The sequence below is a fragment of the Eutrigla gurnardus genome (assembly GCF_963514095.1).
Source record: "Eutrigla gurnardus genome assembly, chromosome: 8".
NCBI classification, from domain to species: Eukaryota; Metazoa; Chordata; class Actinopteri; order Perciformes; family Triglidae; genus Eutrigla; species Eutrigla gurnardus.
This window is the reverse complement of record NC_139922.1, coordinates 12,561,240-12,573,829: the sequence shown is the minus strand read 5'-3', so window position 1 is coordinate 12,573,829 and position 12,590 is coordinate 12,561,240. Positions and strand designations below refer to the sequence as shown.

The window sequence follows — 12,590 nt, the reverse complement described above, 5'->3', positions numbered from 1 at the left end:
CTTCATCTCATACAGCGTATGATTAATTGGCTTGAAATACTTACCCCAAGTTGTGCAAACGGTGTGATATTTTTGGTAGTCTAGTTGTAGATTGACCGTCTTCTGACCCACTTTGTATTCAGGCCAAATTAATATGGAGACGGAGGTCGATTCCCTCTTTGGCATCGAGCTCACTGCTTGTTTTCTACACACCTCCCAGCAACAATTACATTACATTTAATTATTAAAACAACAGCAGGTAATTAACCCTAATAGGAAGCGAGGATTATCTGTTTTTATCTCATTCATGTCACTTTTATTTTTTAAACAAAGATTATTGAGTAATTATTTACAAACAATAGGGGAAACCTTTTTAATTGGTTCTTCTTCACTATGCTGGAGAGAATAATGGCTCTTGTAGTCATGGATGCCATCTGCTGACAAGTTTGGCACATTACATTATCTCTGAAATGCTTTGCAGTCTATCTGGTCTCAGAGATTCAGTAGGTCATGTGGAATTTGAAGACAATAATTCAATTTCAGTGTCGACTGTGGAAGAAAGTGGAAGATTCCTCAGAATTAACAGAATTCTGACTCACGTTTGCTTCCCTAAAACAAATGAAATAAGTCAAATCTGGATCCTCCAGTGTTCTGTGAATAACATGCGTTTGTTTAAAAAGTGTAACAGCTTTATTGAGACTTGGGGCCGTAACACTCCGTTCACTACAGTATGATTGACCGAGTCAAAATTGATTTCACTTCAATGCTGAAATGACAAAAAAAAAAGAAAAGAGAGTGGGGCTGGCATTAAAAAAAATAACTCTTTACCAAAACACAATGTAGACAAACAAATACATGCAAAAGAAAAACATATACTGACTAATCATGGCTGCTATACTAAAAAGCAAGAGTCAGCTTTTATTTTACTCCTAATGGCAAGTTGTCATAAGAAATCATCAGACTAAGGATTATAACTTTGTAAATACTTTGATTTTCGTTTGAAATGTAGGTCCCATACGTACTATTTTCTACCCCTAATACAATTTAAATATATATTAAATTCATAAAAAGTAGACAAGTCAGTGATAGGCCCCAAACTCCTTTCACATAATCTAAAAGTCTGACAGCAACAGAAGTACCAGTCTACAATACAATCCTCTACAACTGAGCTAACATCTTCAGTCCAGTGTTTACAGTCTGATGTCATCACACAGAGAACTGAGCACAATAAAATGTAGGCCATCACCATACAAAATGCCTGATATCCCCCGTCCACTGCTCCTCATCTTCACTGAAGATGCTCGAGATTAAACTGGAGATGAAATGACATGGCACTGTATTCAGATCACATTCAGTCAGGTCGAGGCGTAGGAGAGCACTCGGAAATCTGCAGATGAACCAAAATGATACCTTCAACCGTTTGACTTGATCTGGGCAGGAGATTTGATGTGTGGGAACCAAATTTGCCTCAGGGAGAAAATAACTGTAGGTCTTTAGGACTAGTTTTAATTCTAATTGTGTGAGCTAATGTACTCTCGTTAACTGTCAGTACGCAGACCCAGCCTCCCTTACCAAATGACTTGTGAAAGGACGGGTGTCTTTCAAAGTCAGAAAAAAACGTGGAGCAGGAAGAAAAATAAGACTGTCAGTGGTTTCTAGGAACAGAATGACTGGAAACAATTAATTTACATCGAGGGGGGTTATTACAGAATTTCTTCAACAGACAGGTGGTTCCTACATCCAGTCATTATATATATATATATGTAAAAAAAAAAAAAAATCACTAGCTTTGTTCAAGAGCATCAAAAACATCTGGGCTCTTCCTACACAACCTGTGTACCACAACAGCTGTTATAAGTCCGGACAAAACTCCTTTAAAACAAGGTAGTAGTGAATGTGAACCGACAGTCGCTACACAACTTAACTAATACCAACATTAGTTCAACATTTCACATCGCAGGAGCATCTAGTTCAATTGTTAGTGTTTCATCACCAGCAGGGTGTGACAGCTGGCCTAATAGCAGGTAAGAAATGATTTTAAATCCCTTGAAAAGAATTTCTTCATCTACACAAAGTGGAAAATTGACTAGTTAGCATTTTACTCTGTAATAATCCCCATTCACGTACAGATCGGCGTTGTCAAAAAAAAATTACATTCAATTTAATTTCAGATGTGTTATGCACATAACACCTTCGGGATTAAATAGGACCACAAGTCTGCTGTGACCTTTCACTTATGAACGGTAGCTGGTGCTGGATAAGTAACGTATGGAACAGGAAATGAGAAGAACTAAAACACTAAATAGCAACACAGTTCTGTACCTGTGTGTCCTTCAGTGAACCGTCCACATGGAGTAGAGGGCAACACTGTTTGCAGGTGAATAGAATACCTAAGATGTGCTGCATGATACACTGACAGTCAATTAAGTCAAAAATATTTGCAATCCCTCGGCAGCAAAAAATAAAAAATAAAATACCTGCAAACTTTCTGATAAAAGGGGACGTGTGCGTTTTTAATCCAGTTATTGCCATAATAACGAAGACCTGCTGTCCAAGATCATAAATTAGTCCTTTCCCTTTTGTCTGGGTTGTGAATGGAATCGTAGATTAAAAAAGTACAAAAATCCATTATCAAGCTCTGTGGAAGAGCTGGCGAGAGCAAAGCAAAGTTCGGTTGTGTTTAAGCTAGGCTGTTTTTAGGGGACAGTACTGTTGGGCTCCATCGTGCGACGTCGCCCGAGCTGCAGACTGCCGTTTGCTGTGTGGAGGGTCTCTGTGGGAAGTGGAGGGTCAGACAGTCAGACGGTTGCTGGAAGGCTGTAAGGGGCTCCAGGAAGCTGGGTGGGCAGATGCATCCTGCGAGTACTGGCTTTCCTCTTTGCTCATCCCCACCGTACATAGCCGCCGGTGTCTTAGCAGCCGGTCTGTCCGTGAGAAGTTCTGAGGAAGACAAAAGACGCACGTTAGCAGAACAAAGCTCCCGACACAACTAAGACAGGTGGATGTTTAATGTTGTCATATCCTGACCAAAATGAATCCTAAAAGTACAAGTACAGAAACTAACCTGATGGCAGCGATCACACTGGTACGGCTTCTCTCCGCTGTGCACCCTCTTGTGTCTGTCCAGGTGGTAACGCTGAATGAACCGCATATCGCACGAGTCGCAAGCATATGGCTTCTCTCCTGTGAACGACACACGACGACCGTTTAGCAGAATATATCAAGACAGATTGCAAGATACTTTAAAATGAATAAGTAACTGTAAACTCTTTTTTTTGAGACATTAATAAATATAAACAGTAGTCTCCCATATCTAACATCTAAATGCAAAGGACTGAGGTCTCACCTGTATGTGTAAGGATGTGTCGCTTGAGGTGATAGCTGCTCCGGAAAGCTCCATAGCAGTGGTCGCAGATGAAGTTCTTCTGGACTTTCAAGGAGCTGTCATCGTTCATAACGATCGGTGGAAGTAAATGCTGACAACAATAACAAAAAAGTTAGTTGAAAGTGGACTGAAGTGTTCTAAACAGTGTGGCTTTGTGACCGATCCTTACCTCCACTTTCACTTTGCTGGAGGACCCGGATTTCTTGTGCTTCTTCTTGGGTTGCATGTTCTGGTTCGCTTGCAGGTCCTTTCCGTCCATCATTCTTGATGAGTGATAATCTCCATCTTTTCGGATCAGCTTTTGGGGGAAGGAATGCTAGTAGGTGACTAAAGCGTATGCTAGTTTGCAATCTAGCAGCAAACACATAGTTGCATGTGAAGGGTAACACTTTTATATGCAGTGTATAAACATGGATATATAGTACTGGCATAATGAATGGCAATTTAGTAAAAAAAAAACTGTTGTAATAATATACAATCTCTTCATAGGAGAAGTATATATAATATAAATCCAACATATGTCCCACCACAGAATTAGGCTCTGCCATAACATCTGTCTATCAACAACTTTGATAATGGTTAACAGTTAGATATAAAAGCATAAACAGGATTTCTGAGTGGCGTTGCCGAGCTTTCTCTCTCTTACCAAGGGGGGGCAGCTACCAGCTGAAGGATGGCCCATGTGGCTGTGGTGGGGTTGTCCATGGTGGCCCTGGTGTCCGTGGTGGTTTTGGCTGTGCTGCGAGTGGGTTTGGTGGCTCTCAGGACTTGCCCTGTGCGCTTGACCCAAAGGGGACATCATCCTCTTCTGGCCTGGGATGTTATTGGCTTGCATTAGGGCCATGCTGGACAGCACCGCCTCGCAGCCCAGCAACCCAGCCTGACAACACAAACAACATGTCAGAGCAGGAGAAGGGGGTCGCAGGACTCCTCACAGAGACGAGGAGTCAGGGGAAGGAGAGGAAGTTGAGGAAGGGGAGTAACGGAGAAGCACTGGCATAAGGATTGGGAGAACAAACTAAAAAGATGGTGATTCTGGAGATGAAGAGACTTCCACTGACCCATTTCATATGGTCTCGAACAGAGTTGTTAGAATGGTGTGTCATCGTCGTGGTTTGAATGCGTGTGTGTTTGGGGGAACAGAGGGGGCTTCACTTAGGATGAGGGGGTAACAGAAGAGACCACACCCACCCAAATCATCAGGGGCCAAAGCCTGAAAGTAGAGGCATGACAACATAAGGCTAACATTTTACATGCTGGAATGAGGAGCTGGAAAACCAGACCGATCTAATCTAATTCACAAATCACCAAATCTGGATTTATGACCAGAAATGTAGGTCCAGCATTCATATGTGCACTAAGGCAGGAAAGCCCCCATGGTTTGGTATGTTTCCATGGTTGACACAAAGCACAACAGCCAGATTGAGAGAAATAATGACATCAGATGGAAAAAAAAGAAATCAGTCTCTCATTCATACGTGTGTGTGTGTGTGTGTGTGTGTGTGTGTGTGGATGTCATTAATCAAACAAAAGACAAACATGAGACAAGAGGTAATACAGAATTATATAAAAGATTTTAAAACAGCTGCTGCCAAGTGCACAGGAATGATTTTAGGATTTAAAAACCTTAGAAAGCATCTGATTTCTTGAGCAGTTGGTGAACTAAATAGGAACTTATTAGTTAGAATTAAGCCTTTATATTCCATAAAAAAAACTTTACGAAATCTATAATTTGGAGAATATTAAGCACATGGACAAGACTAAAACGGGCAAAAATATTTGATAACTTGAATTCCCCTTTTATATTTAGATTAAACCACAATGCAAAAGGGAGCATTGTTATTGTTGCTGTGGTTTTATGCGTTACATTTACATCACATATGCTGTGAAGGAAGAAGCTAGAAACCTATGCAGACCATACATGCTAGCTTTGAACCCAAACACTACTACTTTAGCAACGTGTTTGCTTTTACTACATCTATGTATATCGGAGTTGATAATGAGATGTGGGTTGTGAGTCGCTTGCGGTTCTGTGCTCTTGTCGAAACCAAACATGATGCCTGCTGGTTTATAAAAGTGTGTATTTGAGCACACGAGAGCTAGCTAGCGACTTATCCTCAAAGCGTTGTTGGTTCCTGTTTGAAAAGCGGCCAATCTCCAAATAAATGAGTAGAATCAAACAGGACACATATTGCACCCAGAGCACAACGGGGGGGCTTTTTGTCGTCGCGTACACGATGTTTAGACTACGGGTTTAAACGTGTGCGGTACCGAGAGATCCTGCTGCATGAAACAGAAAAGGCTAAGCTGCTAGCTAGCCAGTAGTTGGGTTTTGGGATAACTCTTGTATGACTGAACCCCCACCCCCCGCCACAGACAACACAACAACAGCCAGGCAGGCAGGGCGGTGCGGTGCGGTGCGGGCTCAGCGCCGACCGCTAAATAACAGCTCACTCGCCGGCTGCAGCCGTTAGAAACAGACACGTAGCGGATTATAAAACGTTGAGAGAGCGGCGACTGGAATCTGCTGGACGAGCGGCTACTTACCTTCAGGTTTTTAGAGTTTTGTAGGTTATTATTTCTTGTCGCACTTCCAATTTTTTTTCTCAGTTTACAAACACTGACAGGAAACGCCACCGGAAGTGCTCCCCGGAGCGAGTGGTTATTGGCCAGACCTCCTGCCACGTGACTCGAGCTCAACGACCCACATTCGGCGGCCATGACTGTGAGGGGAGAGCGCGGATGATTGAGAGGGAAACGTATCTGCAGCTTTTGATAATCGACTAAGCATTTAAATCATCTCGATTCCAAGCATCTGGATGTGTTGCTTTCCTTCGGGAGGGACAGTAGCTATTTACACTAAGTCTCCTTATTGTAACAAAGCAGCTTTTGTTAACTTGTACTTTTTGAGTATTAGTATTATTTCACCATTAATCACAATCAGAATCATCTTTATTGTCCAAGTATGTGTGCACACAATAGGAATTAGACGCCCCCCATCTCTTTCAATGTACTTTAACAGAAATAGTAATAACAAAGAAGACAAAGATGGACAAATAAAGGAAAAGAATAGACAGGACTGTTATATTCACAAGTATCAAAATAATAGCTGTATAATAATTATTGTATAGATATATCAAAATCCCTATGACCAACAATAACATAAGAAATAAAAATGTTGCTATAAGTGTTCTATCAGTTTTAAACTATACAAATTGTGCAAGAAAGAATATATATACTGACACACTGTATATACAGTAGCCTATATACATTTCCCACTCGTCCCATTGGCAGTCTTGCGTTTCCTCCTTTGAGCTCAGGTCCGCATAGGACCCTGAGGGTTCTGCATAGTAACTTAGCTGTTCAGCGCTCTTATGGATATCTCAGATCTTGAATGTAGAACTGAAGAAGCCTCTTGGATGAGAGGAATAATGTCTTTAAAAACCTAAAGCAAGATAAACCACATTTATTCTGATTTTCACTATTCTATATATTAGATTCTCATTTTATTTTGGTGTTTTTCATTTCACATTTAATTAGCATTGTTGGAGGGAGCTTGAGCCAAGATTTTCATTGACTTCTACTCTTTAATTGTGGATTTAATAATAAATAAATTGAAACAAAGGAACTGAAGGTCTTCTTTAGAGACTCTAGCATGGACAAAAAGCGAAATAGAAAAGGAAGCATTCTAAACAGGCATGGTAACAATTCTCCATGATTTGCAAAAATGATGCAAAAAGTGAAGTTATTTCAGAACATTGTTTAATTCACTTGACATTTTTTAAAAACACCTTTAAAATGAAGATCACAAATAAATTAAATGCAAATTAAGTTTTATTCTTAAAATTGACCAAGTTTATTTATTATATTATTGTGATCCATTGTTCTTGGATTTTAGGGTTCTAGTTTATGTTCTTATGTTATCACAGCTATCTAAAGTAAGAAAATCACACATGAGTGGATACAGAAAGGTTGTTTGTTATAATTTGTGACATTATAATGGCAGGCTTTGTGCATAACCTTGAATTCTAGACAGACGATGGGTACCCCCCCCTGGTAAATTGTATTTTTGTTCACAAGCAGTTTCCCAGTCTTTCAATTTCGTCAAGGACGAAGTCCATGTCTTTCTGGGAAACCAGCGGAGAGAGAACAATCATGCGGAAAAAGTTGACCTTGTTCCCCAAAGGTTGGTAGCCCACCATCATCGTGCCTTGTTTCATCATGTGTTCCTTGATGACTGGAGCTACCTATTATTTTTAAGAACAAAAATACACAGTTAACTTTAGGTTAATACTTTTATAAAACAAATCTCTTTCGTCTTCCCTTATCCGCTAATGTAAAACAGAAACTCACTTTTGCCAGTCTGTCCTGGTAATCTGCATGTCCTTCCTTCCCCCTCATACTGGGCGGTATAAACCAGAAGCACACGTTCACAAACTCTGGCTGTTCGTGGAGACAAACACACAGGTCATAACACATTTGCCAAAAAAGAAACTTTGCATCTTTCTCAGTATGTTTGATTTTTTTTTTTTAACTAACCTCATGAACAAGATGAAACCCTTCTCTTTTCTTCATCTGCTCCACCAAATATCTGCAGGAGACATTTTAAATGGTCACTTCTTCTGTTGGCTTGAATCACAACTCAGCTGAAACTTTTTTGATGTTAATGATTTAGTTCCTGCTATCTTAGATGGTCAACAATAAGGAAAAGGCATTAGATGCTAAAAGTAGAGTAGTACTGTACAAGTAACTAAACCTGCTATGCAAGATTTACCCAAATGCTCCTTCTCTATATTTTAAAAAAGGGTTACATTTTGACATTAAAAAAGAGAAACACATATATTTGCAATGCCTTAAAAAGATTATATCATTTTGAATTCACTACTTGTCTCAACATCCGCTCCACACCTACCTTGCATTCATAAAAGCTTTGTCTACGCGCTCGGCCAAGCCAACGGAGCCGACAGCTTTCCACATCAGCCACAACTTCAGACAGTCAACTTTGCGGCTGCACTGTATCGACTTGTCCCCGACATCCAAGTTCACATCGTAGAATTTGTCTTGCTGGAAGAGGTATGTGGCGTTAGCGCTGTGGCACCTCTTCAACAAGTTCTGAGGACGAGCAGAAATGATTGACCATCAAAAGGTTTTTAAAAAACATAAACCTTTTATTGTGTATAATCAGACAACGTTGCAGCCTCAAACCGTGGTGTCTTGTAGCAGCAAGACTGAACACTGCAGGCCGGCCACCAGCATCTTGTGTGGATTCCAGGCTACTGAATTGGCTCTTGTCACATACAAAAACACAACACATCGTCTGTATCTGCTCAACTGTGTAGGTCTACTCGTGTACAGGCTAAATGTTGCCTTACTCATAATGAAAAATGCATTTTCAGGCATGCATATTAATACCTGTCAACCCCTTTCATCAGATGTCTGTGTTTCTTGGAGAAGAGCACGCTCCCTCCCCAGGCGGCCTGAAACACAACAAAACAGACAAAACTCTGCAGGTTCTTACATTTGAACAAATACAGGAGTTTGTGAGCAGACATGGATTTGTCTCCGGAGCACGGCTCACGTCTACGTGCATCCAGAGCTTGTGTTTCTCACAGACGTCAGCTATGCGGTCCAGTGGGTCAAACGCACCCTGCACTGTGGTCCCTGATGTGCAGCTTACAAGGAGAGGCACTGCACCCTGGTGGAAACAAACAGAAAAACAACACAGCGTCTTACACTCGGTCCTTTCTGGTTTCACTTGGTGCTCTTTTGTACAAAATGTTTTATATTTAAACCTCCTGGGTAATTGATGTTAAAGTAATATATGTGATACTTCTGCTACTTAAAATCAGTGAATTTACCTGAGATTGTGCCAGCTTTATCTTTTCATCCAGGTCCTCTGGAATCATGCAGCCTCTGAAGAGCACAAGAGAGCAGAGAACAGTTATCATTTTGGCTGTAAAGAACAGAATCATAAAGACCAGAGATGCAACTACCAATTATCAATCATTATAGATGTCTGAATAATCGACTAACAGTCCAAAAAATGGTTCAATTTACAATTATATAAAAGAGGAAAGCTGGAAGCTTTTACTAAAGTAATCAATTGATTATTATTTAATTGATGGGCTAATTTATTATCAATAGCTTTAGCTCTTATTATGAAAAGATACATTACCCATCATCCACTTTCACCATGACGACATTGTCCGTCCCAATACCCAGAAAAGCCGCCCCTTTCTTCACGGAGTAATGGCTCTGCAAACAATCATTTACGTAAAGACAACATGAACTACAGTGATCATTGTTACACAACACTGATTCACCATCAACCCCTCAGACATGCGGCGCTTGAGAGCCCTGACCTGCGTAGACGTGAAGACGGCGAGTCTCGGCAGGCCCCACAGCCCCTGGCTTTTGACCTCTGGGAAGAGGCTGTAGCGAGCGAGGTTCATGGCGTACATGTTAGAGGCAGAACCTCCGGGGCAAAAGAGACCGTCGCCTTGTGTCCAGCCGATCTGCTGCCGCAGTCCTCTGAGAACCTCGGTCTCCATCAGCACAAACACGGGGGCCACCTCATAGGTGAAGCTGCAAAATGTGTGATCGATTTTAAAGTTGTGCTTTGTACTATTGCGTTACAAACATTGCCATGCTTGCTTAACACCATTTACTCAGCGTTCAGTTTAATTTCAATGTTTAGTTCCATATAACTCCAAATAATAGCTACGTTTCCTTTGATACTTGCACTAAATTTTAATACTTGATCACTTTTATCCAACTAATGCAGGACTTTTGACAGAATGCTGTCGATCACTGATTCATTTCATATGTTTTCAATGTAACTAATGGGCCCACCTGCTCTCTGATAACCCCTTTTCCTGTTTGTTTCACCACTCGACCTGCTCCTCCCACTCACACACCTGATTCCTGTCATTACACAAATAAACACACACACACTGGCCCACTTCCACTCGTCCTCCAGGCCAGATTGTCTTGTATTTACCTGCCTGGTTTTCCAGGCCGGATACTTTACCCACCCCTTGCCTCCGTTTGCCTCCCTGGTTTTGCTTTGCTTGTTTTTTGGATTAACGATTTATGGACATGCTTTTAATTTGCTGTGGTGCATTGTGCTTGTGGTTTTCTGCCTATTCTGTGCCGGCCAGCGTTACAGATTATTGCTCCTTTTACTCCCTTCCTCCACTGTTTATTACATTACCTTATTTATTGCATTGATTAAAACACTTTTGCAAACGTATGCATCCACCGTCCTGTGTAATGATGTGGTTATACACTTTAGTTATACATTACATTGGTTCTTACAGGTTAGTGTTGAGAGCCTCAGTGAGGAATCGGCCAGCCAGGGCATGATAGTCCACTCCTGCAAACTGCTGATTAAAGAAACGCGGGTGACCTGAAAGAAATTCCCAAAGTCTCATCGTGACAGAAAAAGGTGTCCCGTCTACTATTTAAATGTGTCAGCTGTCTCTGGCAGTAGGCCTACTTGTCTTGACGCTGTACTTGGCGACATCTTTCACTCTTTGCAGGAGCCGGTGTTGTGGCTCCCCCGTGGCCCTCAACTCCAGATCCAGCAGCAGAGCCAGCTCCTCCGGCTTTTCCCACTCACAAACCTGCAAGAACGACACATGGATGGATGAGTTTTGATCAGAGCCCTCGCCGTAATCTGACACGATTGTGGTTTTAAGGCTTAATGAGACCTTTTGCTTGACGTCTGTGCCCTTGCGGAGCACCTCCTCCATGATGATCTTGTAGGCATCATCTAAGAAGCGTTGGCCCTCTGAATGGTCAACAAGAGGCTGGTTCAGGTCACAGAGATCAGCTGGATCCTGCCCATCTGCTGCTGCGAGAACAGTTAGACGTTTACAGTCAAGTCAAACTTTATTTATACACAGGGGTGTACAAATACTTAATTACCGTACTTAATTCTAAGGCATCTGTACTTTACTTGATTTTTACTTTTACTCCCTACATTTTAAAACAAATATCTGTACTCATTTTGAAAACAGGCTTGTTACTTTATTTTTCATACATTTGAGTGGAAATTATTATTTTTTCGATTATTTATTAAAAAAATATTTAAGATTATTAAAAAAAAAAAAAAACAGCTAGTGGAAATGTCCTTCATAGGAATACTTTGATTACATTTCAGAGCCTGTACTTTCACTTGGGTAAAGAAGTTGCATCACTACTTTTGAACACAAGTATCTGTACTTCTACTTGAGTATTGCACGTCTGTACTTTTTTCCCACCTCTATTTCTAGGCTACAACACATACTTACATGAGACCGGGAACATGTTTGCCAGATCCTTTATGATAAACGGTAGCCTGGGTTGAGAAGCAACAATGTCGTATTTACTTGAGGAGAGTGAGAGGGGGGGACTCAAATAAACCAGCACACACAATTCCAACCGTCAAGACAAGCCACGTGTTCCGAACAGATATGTAACACCATTTTAATTGGACACATAAAGCAGCAAACTCGATACATAACGCGTCGCGTTTGAGCGCGCGTTCTCTTCCGAGCGGCGCTGCTGCGTAGAGAATCCAGCGCGTGCGCGTTCAGCTCAGCTGCTCGGAAGAGGTTCAGTCCTGGAACTGTGGACTCCGATCTTTGTCCACGCAACGCGATCAGAACACGTACGGCTAACAAGACAGTTTTATGCACAAGATGCTATTGCGTGAAATGCACGTTTACTGGACCTGCGTCTTCGCGCTGCTGACGTCGGAGGAGCAGAAAGAAAAGGGGACGGAGCCGCAAAAGGTCAACGCTGAGGAGGCTGCAGGCTGCAGAAAATGGCTGAAAGGTTGAGGCTCAGTGGGAGTGTGAGGCAGTCGACCTTTGTCCCACTTAATTACTCTGGGAACACTGGAGAGATTATACAGTTACATCAGATTAATTATTATTCTGCACCTGTTTAAAATCTTCTATTCAAGAGGATCAGATATATAATTTGACAGAGAAGAAAACTCAATGGCAGCAACTGTGATGTGAACGTATTCGGTGTAGTTGTGGAACAGAGGCAGTGGTTATCTGTGTGATGACATCAACAGAAACCAGGATGTAAGGTGTTCTCTAGAAACCAAGATATGTAGACCGACAGGGATCACGTGAGTATAACCGTGGTGACGCCTAAACGTTCTCCCGTAAACTGGACATTTATCAAATGATGCAGAGCAAAACATTAAAAAGATAGAAATAAGATTTCATCC

At 41.4% G+C, this 12,590-nt stretch overlaps 2 protein-coding genes across 6 annotated transcripts; both read right to left on the bottom strand.

The window, feature by feature from the left end:
* Positions 1-309: 309 nt before the first annotated feature.
* On the bottom strand, positions 310-6,090 carry znf740b (zinc finger protein 740b). 3 transcript variants are annotated; one of them, XM_084015054.1, is made up of 6 exons: positions 5,912-6,090; positions 4,011-4,244; positions 3,534-3,662; positions 3,326-3,455; positions 3,044-3,162; positions 310-2,919 (listed from the first exon to the last, which is right to left on the bottom strand). In XM_084015054.1, exons 1-6 carry the CDS (start codon positions 6,083-6,085, stop codon positions 2,770-2,772), a joined length of 936 nt encoding a protein of 311 aa, XP_083871180.1. In that variant the 5' UTR covers positions 6,086-6,090; the 3' UTR covers positions 310-2,769. The 3 variants fall into 3 exon arrangements, with proteins under 3 accessions (XP_083871180.1, XP_083871181.1, XP_083871182.1); XM_084015055.1 differs by having other exon boundaries at positions 3,540-3,662; XM_084015056.1 differs by lacking the exon at positions 5,912-6,090 and adding an exon at positions 4,426-4,567.
* A 1,274-nt stretch (positions 6,091-7,364) lies between these two features.
* csad (cysteine sulfinic acid decarboxylase) lies at positions 7,365-12,258 on the bottom strand. 3 transcript variants are annotated; one of them, XM_084015611.1, is made up of 15 exons: positions 12,081-12,258; positions 11,659-11,705; positions 11,077-11,219; positions 10,863-10,989; positions 10,682-10,772; positions 9,727-9,949; positions 9,540-9,619; positions 9,223-9,277; positions 8,943-9,059; positions 8,777-8,841; positions 8,570-8,651; positions 8,277-8,476; positions 7,904-7,955; positions 7,718-7,807; positions 7,365-7,611 (listed from the first exon to the last, which is right to left on the bottom strand). In XM_084015611.1, the coding sequence occupies exons 2-15, from the start codon at positions 11,672-11,674 to the stop codon at positions 7,438-7,440; spliced, it is 1,515 nt and encodes a 504-aa protein (XP_083871737.1). In that variant the 5' UTR covers positions 11,675-11,705; positions 12,081-12,258; the 3' UTR covers positions 7,365-7,437. The 3 variants fall into 3 exon arrangements, with proteins under 3 accessions (XP_083871737.1, XP_083871736.1, XP_083871738.1); XM_084015610.1 differs by having other exon boundaries at positions 12,070-12,173; XM_084015612.1 differs by having other exon boundaries at positions 11,077-11,216; positions 12,070-12,173.
* Between the last annotated feature and the right edge of the window lie 332 nt (positions 12,259-12,590).